General features: G+C 38.0%; 1 protein-coding gene across 1 annotated transcript; it reads right to left on the bottom strand.

The window, feature by feature from the left end:
* Window positions 1–528: 528 nt before the first annotated feature.
* Window positions 529–9,499, bottom strand: LOC131956945 (DDB1- and CUL4-associated factor 12). Its single transcript, XM_059321585.1, has 10 exons — window positions 9,449–9,499; window positions 7,679–7,888; window positions 7,238–7,533; window positions 6,542–6,748; window positions 6,060–6,120; window positions 5,544–5,713; window positions 5,323–5,385; window positions 5,025–5,196; window positions 3,214–3,359; window positions 529–2,879 (listed from the first exon to the last, which is right to left on the bottom strand). Exons 2-10 carry the CDS (start codon window positions 7,878–7,880, stop codon window positions 2,724–2,726), a joined length of 1,473 nt encoding a protein of 490 aa, XP_059177568.1. The 5' UTR covers window positions 7,881–7,888; window positions 9,449–9,499; the 3' UTR covers window positions 529–2,723.
* Window positions 9,500–13,128: the final 3,629 nt, after the last annotated feature.

Consider the following 13,128-nt stretch of genomic DNA (forward strand, 5'->3'; position numbering starts at 1 on the left):
TACTGAAAGTAAGTGTACACAACAAAATCAAACCTAAGTTCTTTAGTCCCAAAAGGTCAGTATGATGGATAGTTGCAAACCTATTTCAGTGTTCGCATTTCTAGCTACAGAAGCCATGACTGTGCCCGTACCAATAGACTGGTATACGATGAGTGCTTTTATTAGCCACTATGAAGATTCACGAGTTAAAAATAGCTGCATGAATTTCATCAGAGTACGGTTAACGGTGTGGTTTCTGTCGATAAAATGTGTGGGGCGTGGCAAAGAAGTATGTGGGGGCGTGGCGAGGAAGTGTCTGGTTGGACTGACCAGGACTTCAGATATGTTGGTGCTGTCTTACTGACCTGGTTCCTAACAGGCGTGTTTGAACCATTTATTTCGACCCCCCCCCCCCCCGCCATGATATAGCGGGAGAGTGTGATAGTGTGACTATGTTATAAGCTACAAATAGTTTCCTTATCAATTATGTCATAGTCTCAGCCTGGCTAGTGCAGTTATATAAAACTAACGAAACAGTTTTGATCTGAATGACATTTTATTAATTATCTTAATAGAGACATATCATAATGAACAGCAAATGTAACCAGAAATCTCTCTACATTTAAAAATTGTGTTGGTCTAGAATAAATGCATTACATCTTGAATGCAATGGTTGATGACCTCAAATCTGACAGACATATCAAAATCAGTTTTCACCTGGCACTTTCATGGCATCCTACAAAAAATATATATGTGAACTGTCAGTATATAGTGTGTATCCACTGGTACACTATTTTATTTCTATAGGCCTTGTATACCGTAGCTTGTACAAACCTACCACAATAAAGATTGGATTGTGCAAGTGGTTGTCTTACAGCACTAAGGAATTACTAATGTGTATAGTATCAATACATTATCTAATCAGTATAGTATCCATACATTACACATGTAATCAAACAGAAATTAACACTTTGACTTATGCTAACACAATATATGAGATTTAAATTTTTTAAATGTACATTATTACATTAGTTGTTTTAAATCTAATTTACCTCAATGTTTGCACCTGTATCTTAATGATAATCTGTTATTGCTGGTTCCATTTATTTACTGAATCCAATAGTTTTAACAATGATCTCAATGGTAATCAAGATGGACCGGTCCACCACAGTGGCACTCATTAGTGTGGTGACAAAACTATACAGGTGAGCTGAACATGTAGGGGCATTTGGTTGAATGTACAGGAGAATGTGAGCATAAACTTCCATCAAACTGATACAAAATATTGTGTCCAGGCCATGAGTATATTTACAGAAAATACAAGAACATAAAAATGTGTACAATTGATCAGAAAAATGAGACCACCATTAAAGATATACATGAAAGCCATATCACAGCACAGCTGTCTGGCACCACTATGATAGTCAATAAAAAAAATGTGTGTGAAAAATACACACAGGAGCAAATTTCTACTTTGATTGAAAAAATTATTTCACTGTCAAATTTTCAGCAGATTGAAATTTTTGTCAGAACTAAATTACACACAGGAACGAATTTCTACTTTGATTGAAAAAACATTTCACTGGCAAATTTTCAGCAGATTTAAATTTTTGTCAGAACTATTATACTGAAAAAAAAAAGTCCAGTCAATGCAAAATCAACTCTACAACTTTATACAATATCTGGTGGGTTTATTTCCCCTCGTTTCCCTAAAGTAGCTTAACAGGCTGTATAGGGTGGTAGAATTATAAGGATAACCCACTGGTTGGGGGAATGAGGAGACACTCTAGTCTGGTCAGCATGTTGTATCTTTCTATCACAAAGGTTTTGTTTCATCTAACACAATTGTAGCTTTAACTCATCAAACACATGGTCTGAGTATAGACCCATATTGGGGGTTATGAGGCTAGACTAATTAACTGTTTTAGGGGTCTGAGCCATGACCCATATTGGGGGTTATGAGGCTAGACTAATTAACTGTTTTAGGGGTCTGAGACATGACCCATAATGAGGATCTGAGCTTAGACAAAAACTACATTGGGTCTCAGTCTAGACCCATGTTAAGTTCTAAGCATATTGAGCCAGTCTTGCCCACTTTATTATATGTGGGACAAATGTCTTGTCCATTAAATACATGGTGAGTCTAAGTCTTGCCCATTAATTATGTGAAGATTTGAACCTAGACCCATCATAAATAACATTTGTAGCATAATCTTCACAACCCATTTACATTCATGAACATCATCACATTCCACTTTCAAGCATCATCACATACAATGTGACTATTTCACTTACAGTACACAGTTTACCTACCCACACTACAGACATACACAAAAACTGTACACATAATCCCATCACAGTACCATTTCTACAGCAAATGTCAAGGAATTCAATGCCAGGTATCCCAACCATCTCCCAAATCTGTACAACATCATCCCATCACAGTGCCAACATTTCTACAGCAAATGTCAAGGAATTCAATGCCAGACAACTCAACCATCACCCACAGTTACTCACATTGGTCCAGTCTGTCAATATTGCACATAAAAACCATACAAAACTGCACTAGACTGTAAGTATGAAATCACAAATCTCTTAAATAGCAGATGAATAGGACACTATGTATAAGAAAACTGTACTTAGATTTTGATATTGCTACAATTATACACATTTTTTTTTACAATGGATGAGTGTTATTATCTTTACATATCTGATACAGGATTGCAGTATAAGGCCAAGCTGGTTCAGTAAAATAGTCCAGCGTAGTTGCCATAGAGGCCGGCTGGCAATGGGCCACCAGCCACAAACAGTCTGGCCTTCCATTCATCGTAGCAGTGTGTGTAGATGGCGTTGGGGTAGTGGCCGTGGATGAAGTGCTCTCTGTAGTTGGAGTCATTACGCTGGGGAGTAAATAAACACACGGTTACATGCAGGCTAAAATAAACACCAGGTCAATAAAAGACTAAAATAATGTCTGAGCTAAAGACAATGTACACTAAATCTAGTTGATAGAGAGTTAACCTAAACATTCCTTTTCTGAAGCTACAAATGGGATCAAGAAAAATGTTAATAAGTTACATGTATTCCATGATTCATCTTTCAAATTAAAAAATCTGAAAAATCTACACACCATTAAAATGCAGTTTCAGTATCTGAAATTGTTATATTAATGTGCTTTATTGTACTTGAAATGTTGACATATGAATCAGGAACATACAATTATGGTCCACTTACCAGCCATCCATCCCCAACCTGCAGTTCACAACAGTTGCCATCTTGATTGTACAGGAACTTGAACATCTTCACATCAAAGAACAACACCCTCCCATCCCCTGTCCCTATTGTTATCATGTTCTGGTTAAAGCTTAAAGAGCGGATTCCTGAGGAACAATAGACATTTTTTAGACATTCAGTTAGCACAAATAATAGTTTTTTTTAAAGCAATCATACAGTTTAGTGCAAACTAAGACTTACTGGGTATATAAATTACAGTTAGAGCTTATTCAAAACAATGGTGAAAGCCAAAGAGAATTACGACAAGAAATAATTTCATGCTCCACCCCCCCCCTCGTCATTTTATTCCCCAGTAAAATACTTTTCTTTTTTAATATTTGAAATACTAAAGTTAATTGATGATAAATCATCTGGTAGAAAATTATTTTTTTGTAATTGTTCATTGAATAGACATTAATACTAATAGTTTCGCTGTCTGTCTATCTATCTGACAAGAACGCTCTAGAGAAAACACAAGCAAAATAAAAACATGCACAGTAATTCGAAAAACGAAGTATGACGCGGTCACATTTAGCATAGAGTAGAAAATAATCTCAAGCACACAGTGTGCACACAGTCATATGACGTCATTGATTATCGAGTAAACATTGAAAAAAAAAGGAAATAATTTTGTCTAATCTAAATGGTTTGCGTGAAGAGTTTCTTGCATACAATTCTTCGGGTAGGGGCGAAGCCCCACCCCCCGCATAAGAACGTCTGAGCCCCCCCCCCCCCCCAACTCAAAAGAAATTTCTTCATTGATACTCTATAATAAAATTACCGCCTAATTAATGTGTCTAATCTAAAAAGTGATTTTCTTGCAATTTCTTTAATGCAATTCTTCGGGTAGTGGCTAAGCGCGACACCAGTGTTTCTTTCAGACTTTTTCCTCCCCGGAGAGGGGTGGGGGGTACTTGAAATTTTCGGGGGCGGGGGTAGAATTTTCGGGGAGGGGGCGGACACTGGAAAAAGTATATAATTATATTTCGTTGAATGGGACGGTAGACATGTTTTTTTTAGGGGGGTGGGGGGGGGTGGTGGGTGGGGGGGTGGGGTGGTTTTCGTTTAGACTTTTTCCTCCCCGGAGAGGGGTGGGGGGTACTTGAAATTTTCGGGGGCGGGGGTAGAATTTTCGGGGAGGGGGCGGACACTGGAAAAAGTATATAATTATATTTCGTTGAATGGGACGGTAGACATGTTTTTTTTAGGGGGGTGGGGGGGGTGGTGGGTGGGGGGGTGGGGTGGTTTTCGTTTAGACTTTTTCCTCCCCGGAGAGGGGTGGGGGTACTTGAAATTTTCGGTGGCGGGGGGTAGAATTTTCGGAGAGGGGGCGGACACTGGAAAAAGTATATAATTATATTTCGTTGAATGGGACGGTAGACATGTGTTTTTTTTTTCGGGGGGGGGGGGGGGGGGGGGGGGGGGTCGGGGGTGGGGGGGTGTGGGGTGGTTTTAGTTTAGAGAAAAGAGACAGCACTATCAGCCTAGCGCCCGTTGTATCCTTCCTCAACGGGCCATTTTTCTCGTAAGAAAATAAAAGTCCACCCAATTTATACCAAAATCACGGATTAAGTTTATCTCATTCTGTTTAGTGTAAAGAGAGCATGCGGGTGTTGACTACCTTAGTATGATGGATGGTGTTGTAACAAACTATAGATGAGCTTTATTGTCTACTCATCAAATCTGAAATTTACCTTCCTCTTTTTATATAGAAGCCACTGCAATAAAAAAAGTCATGTTCTTTACAAGGCTACATGTGTCAATTTACCAACCTCGTTCCCCATGTTTGGCTGGAATCTGCAGGAATCTGGACTTGGACTCACCACCCAGCCTCTGGTCAATCAATGTGACATAGGCCTGGGAACCTATGGCAAACAGGCCCATGTCTTCTGAACTAGCCACACAAACATTTTCTCTCTTCCATGGCAGATCAATGGATTCAATCTGCTCATATGACAGGGAACAAACAATTATCAATCTAATTAGGAATAGATTCACAGTTTTGTAGATTTTAATATAAAGGATATATAAGAGTATTAGGAATGACTACAGATTATAAAAACCACTAACCTGTCTGAAGGTTGAGATGTCCCATAAATGGAATTTAGCATTCATAGACAGCACACCCATCATCTGAAAGGTGACCAACATAAAATGGACATAATGAAATGACATAATATTTAGTACACACAGAATAAGCCCAAATATACATGTGTCTGCTTAGATCAACATCAAGTTTATCACTACAAGAATGATAAAAAGGCAAGTGAGCTGATCTAGACTGTACTCACCCCTCTGTTCCTCCCCAGGGTTAATGCCCTGACCCTAACAGCCTGGCTACACAACTCCTTAGAGTAAGGTGCTATGACACGGTAGCCATGCATGTGTGGTCGACCTGAGGTCTCAGATGACAGGCCTTTGTTGTCTATACACCACAGTGCTAGTGAGCTGTCCCTGGAACCTAGGACAAGATATAGAAAAGTTTTTAGTACTGACAATAACACAATATTTTTCATGAGTTTTCTGTAGTTTGTTTTGAGGGTGGTTTGGTTGAGTGAGAGAGAGAGCATAGTTGCTAACACAAAAGTGCCGACTTAAAGCCACCTGGCACACAAAAACAGGTAACAGCAACAAATCTAGAAAAAGAGCAAACTGAAACAAAATTGTTTAGCATTCCTTTGCACCAACAAAGCCATCATAATAAATGAGAAAACCATGATCTAATGCGCCCTGAGAATTTCACTTCTATGAGTGCATCAATCAATTTTTATATTTGACCCAAAGAGCAATTTAGAAATGTTTCTAACCTGTAATTAAGTGCTCATCATCTATCCATTCCATGTCAAATATCCAGTCTTCATGTGCTTGCTAAAATAAAATGGTTTATTAATCAAATATCAGCCTCCATTGTTGTAACAGATTCTACAGGGCTTGGAGTAGTTGTAAGGGGTGGGGGTAATTAGATCATGCTGTTATTACACTGATCAACCTATGCATAACTTATCATTGCCCCTAACAAAAAATGATACAGAATTTAATTAACTTTAGTGGTAACTGGGATAAACAAAAACCAGCATATCATAAATATAAAACTAAAAATCTGAACACGTTCACTAAGCTAAAACTATAAAAAAAAAACTAATAAAATTTGCCTAATGTTTAAAACAGCTTTGCTATCAGAAACCAGAAAAATAATACTGTTGTTAATCTGATTGTCTGCTATTTGAGGAGAGGTGCTTTTAGACCCTTGCTATTAGACTTCATATACTGTTGTGATGAGAAGTCTTACCTCGCCAACACAGAGTGGGTCAAAGGTCGGCAGCTCATACACAGCTAAATCATTTGTATTTTGTGCCCCAGTCGCCAGCATTGTCCTGGATGGGTTGATGGCGATGCTGTGTATCCCACAGGGGCATTCAGCAGCTTTACTTTCACTAGTGCTCTTCAATGACTGGATGTGTACCAGGTTGTTGCTCCTCACATCCATCACCATCAACTACAACAACACAAAGTTAATATTGTACAAACAGTGATTTTTGTCTCACCTGACACATCGCAGTTTATTTCTAAATTTGATTTGTAACTTATAAAATATTTGTTTATCTCAATTATTTTTTTTTAAAAATACAAACATAGCTAAAACTAAAACATCTATCAAAGTTAAAGAAAACTATCATCAAAACTAGTTTAAAAAAAAACAATGTCACTCCTTAAGCTTGATTTATGCAACTTAATGAAACTACGGTTAACATCATAATTTTCTGTGCATAGTACTCTAATGTAAGTTGATAGCGGATGCCCAAGTCAAGTTTTAACAAAATTCTTTTAACTTATAGTGAAATGACATGAATTTACTGACAAGTATAATTACTAGACATTGAAAGATGAAACCTAGTCCTAGGCATACCACAACAGTATATGATTTAACATGGTGTACCATTTAACATAATCGTATGACCTCTGGTGCCCAGAAGAAAACACTGACCTTATTACACTTTGTACCCAGCACAACCTGAGATTCATTCAACCACTTGGAGGCAAAAACTTTATTCATCATCCCAAGATTCAGCTCCTTCTCTTGTAAGACTGATGGGAGTTGTTGGGACACATAATCTGGCAGATTCTCTTGATGGAATTCTTGAGAATTTTGTTTTCTTTTGTGAAACCCATACTCCCTCTCTCTTAATAAAACAGGTGCTCTGTTTGATAGTGGTCTGATGATTCTACTTGTCTTTGATTCCTCATTCAATTTATTTCTATTACTTTTCTCTCGTTTAGGTTCTAAAACAAAAAAGTAAAAAGAATATTTAATTTAAGTAATTTTGCTTTAAGAATTTTAAACTCTTTTCCACTCAAATAGTCTATGAATACTATTTTCTTTCTAATTTAACCGAAATAAGACTATATATCTTAAAAAGTGACTTACTGGCATTGGCACTTCTAGGTCTGAATTCTCCAACCTCATCATCACTATCAGGGGCAAAATAGGAACGTAAATTATCCACAGCTTGGCCAAGTTCATTGTATTGCTCTTGTATATCACGGACAAGTTGGCGCTGGCTTTCCCGTAAATGGGCTAATGTTATAGTAGCTCTTCTCCTCAGAATATCATCTGGACTTAAATCCATATTATCACCTACACAACAGATGAACAGAACAAAAAATGGCATCCAGTAATTCATCAAGTATGCGAGCTATAATAAATGTATCACCAAAAGAAACTACTAGAAAAACCAGGTAATTGTAGCACTATCTTATTTCAGCATTTCAGTTCTGAGCAGGGTGAGACCAGCTGATGGATAGTAGTCCCGAAATAGATCTAGTCGGCCTAAAATAAAAACTAAAATAAGGGCAAAGTAGGACTCTAAGAGCCACATGTCTTAGCCTTTAGCACCTGTACATTTTTAAAGATGTTTACTAATACAAGTACTTTCTAATATTGAAATTATTACAAAATTATTCTAACACATCTTACACAGCATAAATATAATGACAAGGATATTAAACTGGTTTAATTCTACATTTGTAGCCATACTCCCAAAATCAGCCTTTGGGGCATATGAACTGGGCCATGCGACATTAAGTTTTAGACTCCATAGTAAAAAATTGTCATGCTGAGGTAACAACCACTGCTGTTGATAAAAGAGAAGCAGAGGATTCTTCTTAATCTTATGTATATTTTGTAATTTATGACCCACTCCCAGCAGGGAGGTGAAACAGAAATTAATTAATACCACTGCTCTTTCTTCAAAATTTCCCACCTCCAATCAAACAATTTTCTGATCTTCTTTTTCCAAATATGCATTATTAATTGGGAAACTTCACTTTGTTATTGTAATAAACATTTTATAGGCCTAGGCCTAATCAATATAATTTAAAATTTCATTCTTTGTTCTCACCTCCATGTCATGTTATGTAATTTATAACACACTATTTGCTTATCGAGGGGGGGGGGGGGAAGCATAAAGGGCAGGCAGGGAGAATGTTTACACCCGTGTCTGATAATGGAATCTTCTTTAAAAAAAGGGGTGTTAGGTTACTGGAACTGGTAGTTAACTAAATTCACACATGGCTGGCTAATGTCAATGCTAACCCTGTCCCTAACCCTAACCCAAACCCTGGTCCAACCATACGCCTAACCCCTAATTTGAAATTTCTAACCATAAATTTAATTAAAATGAGTCGAGATTACAATACTACTAACAACCCAACACCCATATTTTAAAGATGATTCCATTATCGGACACTGGTATCTATAATCATCCGGCAGGCAGATTAGAGATTAGTTACAATCTGTTAGAACCACCTGTATTAAAAGTGTTTTTTGTGGGGTAACCACTGGAATCTAATCTAATACCACACGGCTCTAAGAGCCCTGCTTTACCCTATCTATTTTAGTATTTTTAACTAGACTAGATTAACAAGTTTAACTAGAATCTAGATCTCTAGGATTTTTAGTAGGCCTATAAAAGTATTTAAATTTAAAATATTAAAATGAAACCTCCTTCGAATCGAGTCCTTTGCTTTGTCAAGTTAAAAAATTTTAAACCAAGAAATAGATCTAGATCTAACTCAATTTTGATTAGAATTAGGGGTAAGGCTTTCTGTGGCTTAATGGTTACTTTCTTTAAAAAGTACTCAGTTCTAGAAATAGATCTGTAACTAATATAAGGCATGATTTAAAAACTTTTTTTACCTTGCCTGCTTCAATTTGTTAAGTTAAAATTAAAAACCGGAAGTTTCCGTTACCAGTTATCCGAGAGTTATCTCTTCAAAATAAAAAGCCGTCGAAATAAAGAAACGGATTCACCTTAGAAAAATTTACTGTTATAATATAATATAAAAATGATAACATTTAACACTAAAGATATAATACTAGACTATTTCTTTTTTTAAGTAACAAGATTAATTAAACTCAAAATAAGTATTATAAAATATATTTTAAACTTAATTTGTTTCACCTTTAACAGAATAAATTTGACTTTTATGACAAGTAAAGGGTTATAATTTGAGAGAAAAAAATGAATGTGGTATATTATTTGTTACTTCCCTTGCATTGTTGAACTATCCAAACAAAAATAAATCAATACATTTTTAGTTGTTTTTTTTTGTCCGCATTGCTTGATTTACCGTCCAATATAAATGTATGACGTGGGCGATTAGTTTTCATATGTTGAGGTCGATTTGTTCATTGATGACCAGTTTGACTAAGACAGTTGAATATTGAATGCTTGTGGGGGGGGGGGTATAGGTGGGGGGGGGGGGCGGTAGTGAAACAGACTATTTAAGGAAAGATACCTGAAAGAAACATTGTAGATATTTTGAAGAGAAGGTCTATCTATCAGTGTTGCTTTACTTGCAGGGTGTTAAGTCTCGATAGTGAATGACCTCACGTTTGGTAACGTTTTCACATCAATCAATTCGTCGCGTAAAAAATAACATACCACACATCACACTTCAGACTACTACTCCGAAACAATGTTTGTTTTTTGAAATGACGGTTTACGCCAAAATTTCTGTGCTGGGTGAATATAAAGTATAACGATCATTTGCACCACCATTCCTCCCCCATCCCGAGCGAAGTAGAAAAAATATTTAAAATATAATTTTCTTAAACCAGAGCCCCCCCCCCCACCTCTTCCCGAAAGAAACACGTGTGGACAGTAGCGTAGCGAGGGGAGTGGGGGGGGGGGGGGGCGGGGGGGGACATATGTCCCCGGGCGCCGAGCTTAGGGGGCGCCAAAATGAGTTGGAAAAATAAGTTGAAAGGTTGAGGGGGGCGCAAATTGAAAGTTTGAGGGGGGGGGGGCGCAAATCAAAATCTCGAGGGGGGGGGGTGCAAATCGGAAGTTTGAGGGGAGGGGGTGCAAATCGAAATCTCGATGGGGGGGGGGTGCAAATCGAAAAGTTTGTCCCCGGGCGCCGGGAAGGGTCGCTACGCCTCTGCGTGTGGATGACTCTAAAGTTATTCTTTTAATGATGAATGTAGGGTTGAAGTTGAGTTAGGATCAAAGTATTGATTGTAGAGAAATAATATCGTATTATGAGCAGACAAGGCTAATTGGTAAGTACTAATTAGTTTTTCTATTTTCAGGTTTATCCTAACGCGATTGTTTTAATGCAACACGATGTGTTTCAATACACCATACAGTGTCAGATTAGGCTCGGGTTAGTAAGAGATTTCAACACAATGTGCATGGGAGGGGGGAGTAAGGGGGGGGGGTCGAGAGGTGAGCCTATGACGTAAATCAGTGCGGTAGTTGATTGGAGGAAGCGGTGGGGATGGGGCGAGCAGGGAATACGGTGGGCGAGTAAGAAACAAACCGAATGACAAGCAACAGATTGCGGGTCTGACACCTGGGTCCCCCCTCGGGACCTGATGATAAATTAGTCCCCGCCTCGTCCTGCGTTTTCTCTCAGCTCGGAGACTCTGGGACATTTCTAATACATCAATCACCACCCGACTATTTATTATATGATGACGTCATTATAATATTGATATTATATATTGATATAATTGTCGTTCGATTTATTTTTTATTTCGAAATTTAACTCAGGTGTTGAGTATTTTAAAAATATAATAAACATTTGAGTTTAGTGGGGTATGGGTGGAGATGAAAATGTACAAGATACATTTTTAGACCGGTACAATAATTCAGTCATACAACCACACAAGTATACAACCATACATCCTTACATCCATTCAGTCATACAACCCTATAGCCAAACAACTATACAGCCATGTAGTCATACAGCTAAACTGTCATACACCCATTCACCCAAACAGTTGAGCTAATACATTCAAGTAAATGCTCAATCACCTTGAATGATATAAAAAGTTGAGTGAGTTTAGTGATACTGATGTTGTATATGTAGCACACAGAGCATATATACTGTATTTAAATGTAGAGTTGCACATATACTGTATTTCTGTGTAAGGTAGCACATATGCTATGCTTGTGTAAGGTAGCAGATTAAAATAATAATTAATTTTAAAAAATACTTTATTTTATAACGATAACCACAGAAGGCACGGAGGTCCCTTTGCGTGTTGGCGAGTATTAAAAGATATTAACACCATTTAATAAAACAGCAATTTAATATTGATTTAATAAAATATGATTTATAATTAAGAAATAAAAGTACATAGCTCTAATACATGAGGGAATAGAATAAGAGTAGAATCGATGAATGAGGAATGTCTGTTTCTGTTACCTCGGCATTGTGGGGTCAGCGCTATTGCTAGGTGCCTTTGCTTTCCCTAAAATCAGTCAGGTGTCATTATTGAGTAGACTCAGATATTTTCCACAGACTCCAGCATGGGACATGAACTCAATTCTTTCGGGTTCATTCCATCCATTGTTTCACTTCTGCTACAAAGTCTTTGCTGAAATATTTTTATCGTGTTTCAAGAGATACAAAACATTCTATAGTGCCTAGTGATTTTTAAAATTTTTTAATATCTGTATGAAGAAATAAACGATCTAAACGACAAGCATCAAAATAAGAGAAAAACCGAATCGGAACCAACGTTGTTACTAAGGGAAAAAAAGCCCACGTGTATTTGCATGGTGTTCTAAAAGTCTTGTTAAAAGGATTTTACAACATGACTGCGCAGCTGGGAAGGAACATAGGTCGGACCCCCCCTCCCAAAAGCACACCGCTTAGTAGCGCCACTGCGTCATTACGTAGCCAGTGTTTCTTCTAGACTTTTTTCTCCAGTAAATTTTATTTCGTTCGGGGAGGCGGTAGACTTTTTGGAGCCCCCCCCCCCTCGAAGAGATGCCTGGAAGAAACTCTGTACGTACATTGATTTGGCTCATCAAATCTAATCTGTTCTATAATTTAAAAAAAAATATATATCTCTTAATCTTGCGCCAATATTTATTTGAACCTGTTAGGCCAATCACTATCGACCGGTTATGATAAATGGGCGTATCCTAGTGATTTCTCGCGCGCGGGAACAAAGATGGGAGATAAACGATGTCTAGACCACATGGATTAGCTCGACTTTTGGCTCGCTAGAAAAGCGCGGCCGGCGTCAGCGTTGACCCACATATTGGTATGCAAACGACAACGAGGGCAAAGCCACTTTTAAATGGAATCTTAAGTCCGTTTTGATTGGCTGGTGGTTGTCGGGGACGCTTCCTTCTCCCCCAGTAGCTTGTACCAGTGTTTCTTTCAGACATTTTCTCGGGGGTGGGGGGGGGGGGGGGAGGTGATGGTGGTTTGGGGTGGTACTTGAAATTTCTGGGTGGGGGGGGGGCGGACTGAAATATCTTGCTATTGGGCAATAAATTTCGTTCCTGGGTGGGAGGGTGGGGGAGGGGGCAGAAACTGTAGACGTAGACCTGCTTCCCCATAGGAGATGCCTGA

This window comes from Physella acuta, unplaced genomic scaffold, assembly GCF_028476545.2.
Source record: "Physella acuta isolate Inbredline_101_S28 unplaced genomic scaffold, ASM2847654v3 ptg001188l, whole genome shotgun sequence".
Taxonomy (NCBI): Eukaryota; Metazoa; Mollusca; class Gastropoda; family Physidae; genus Physella; species Physella acuta.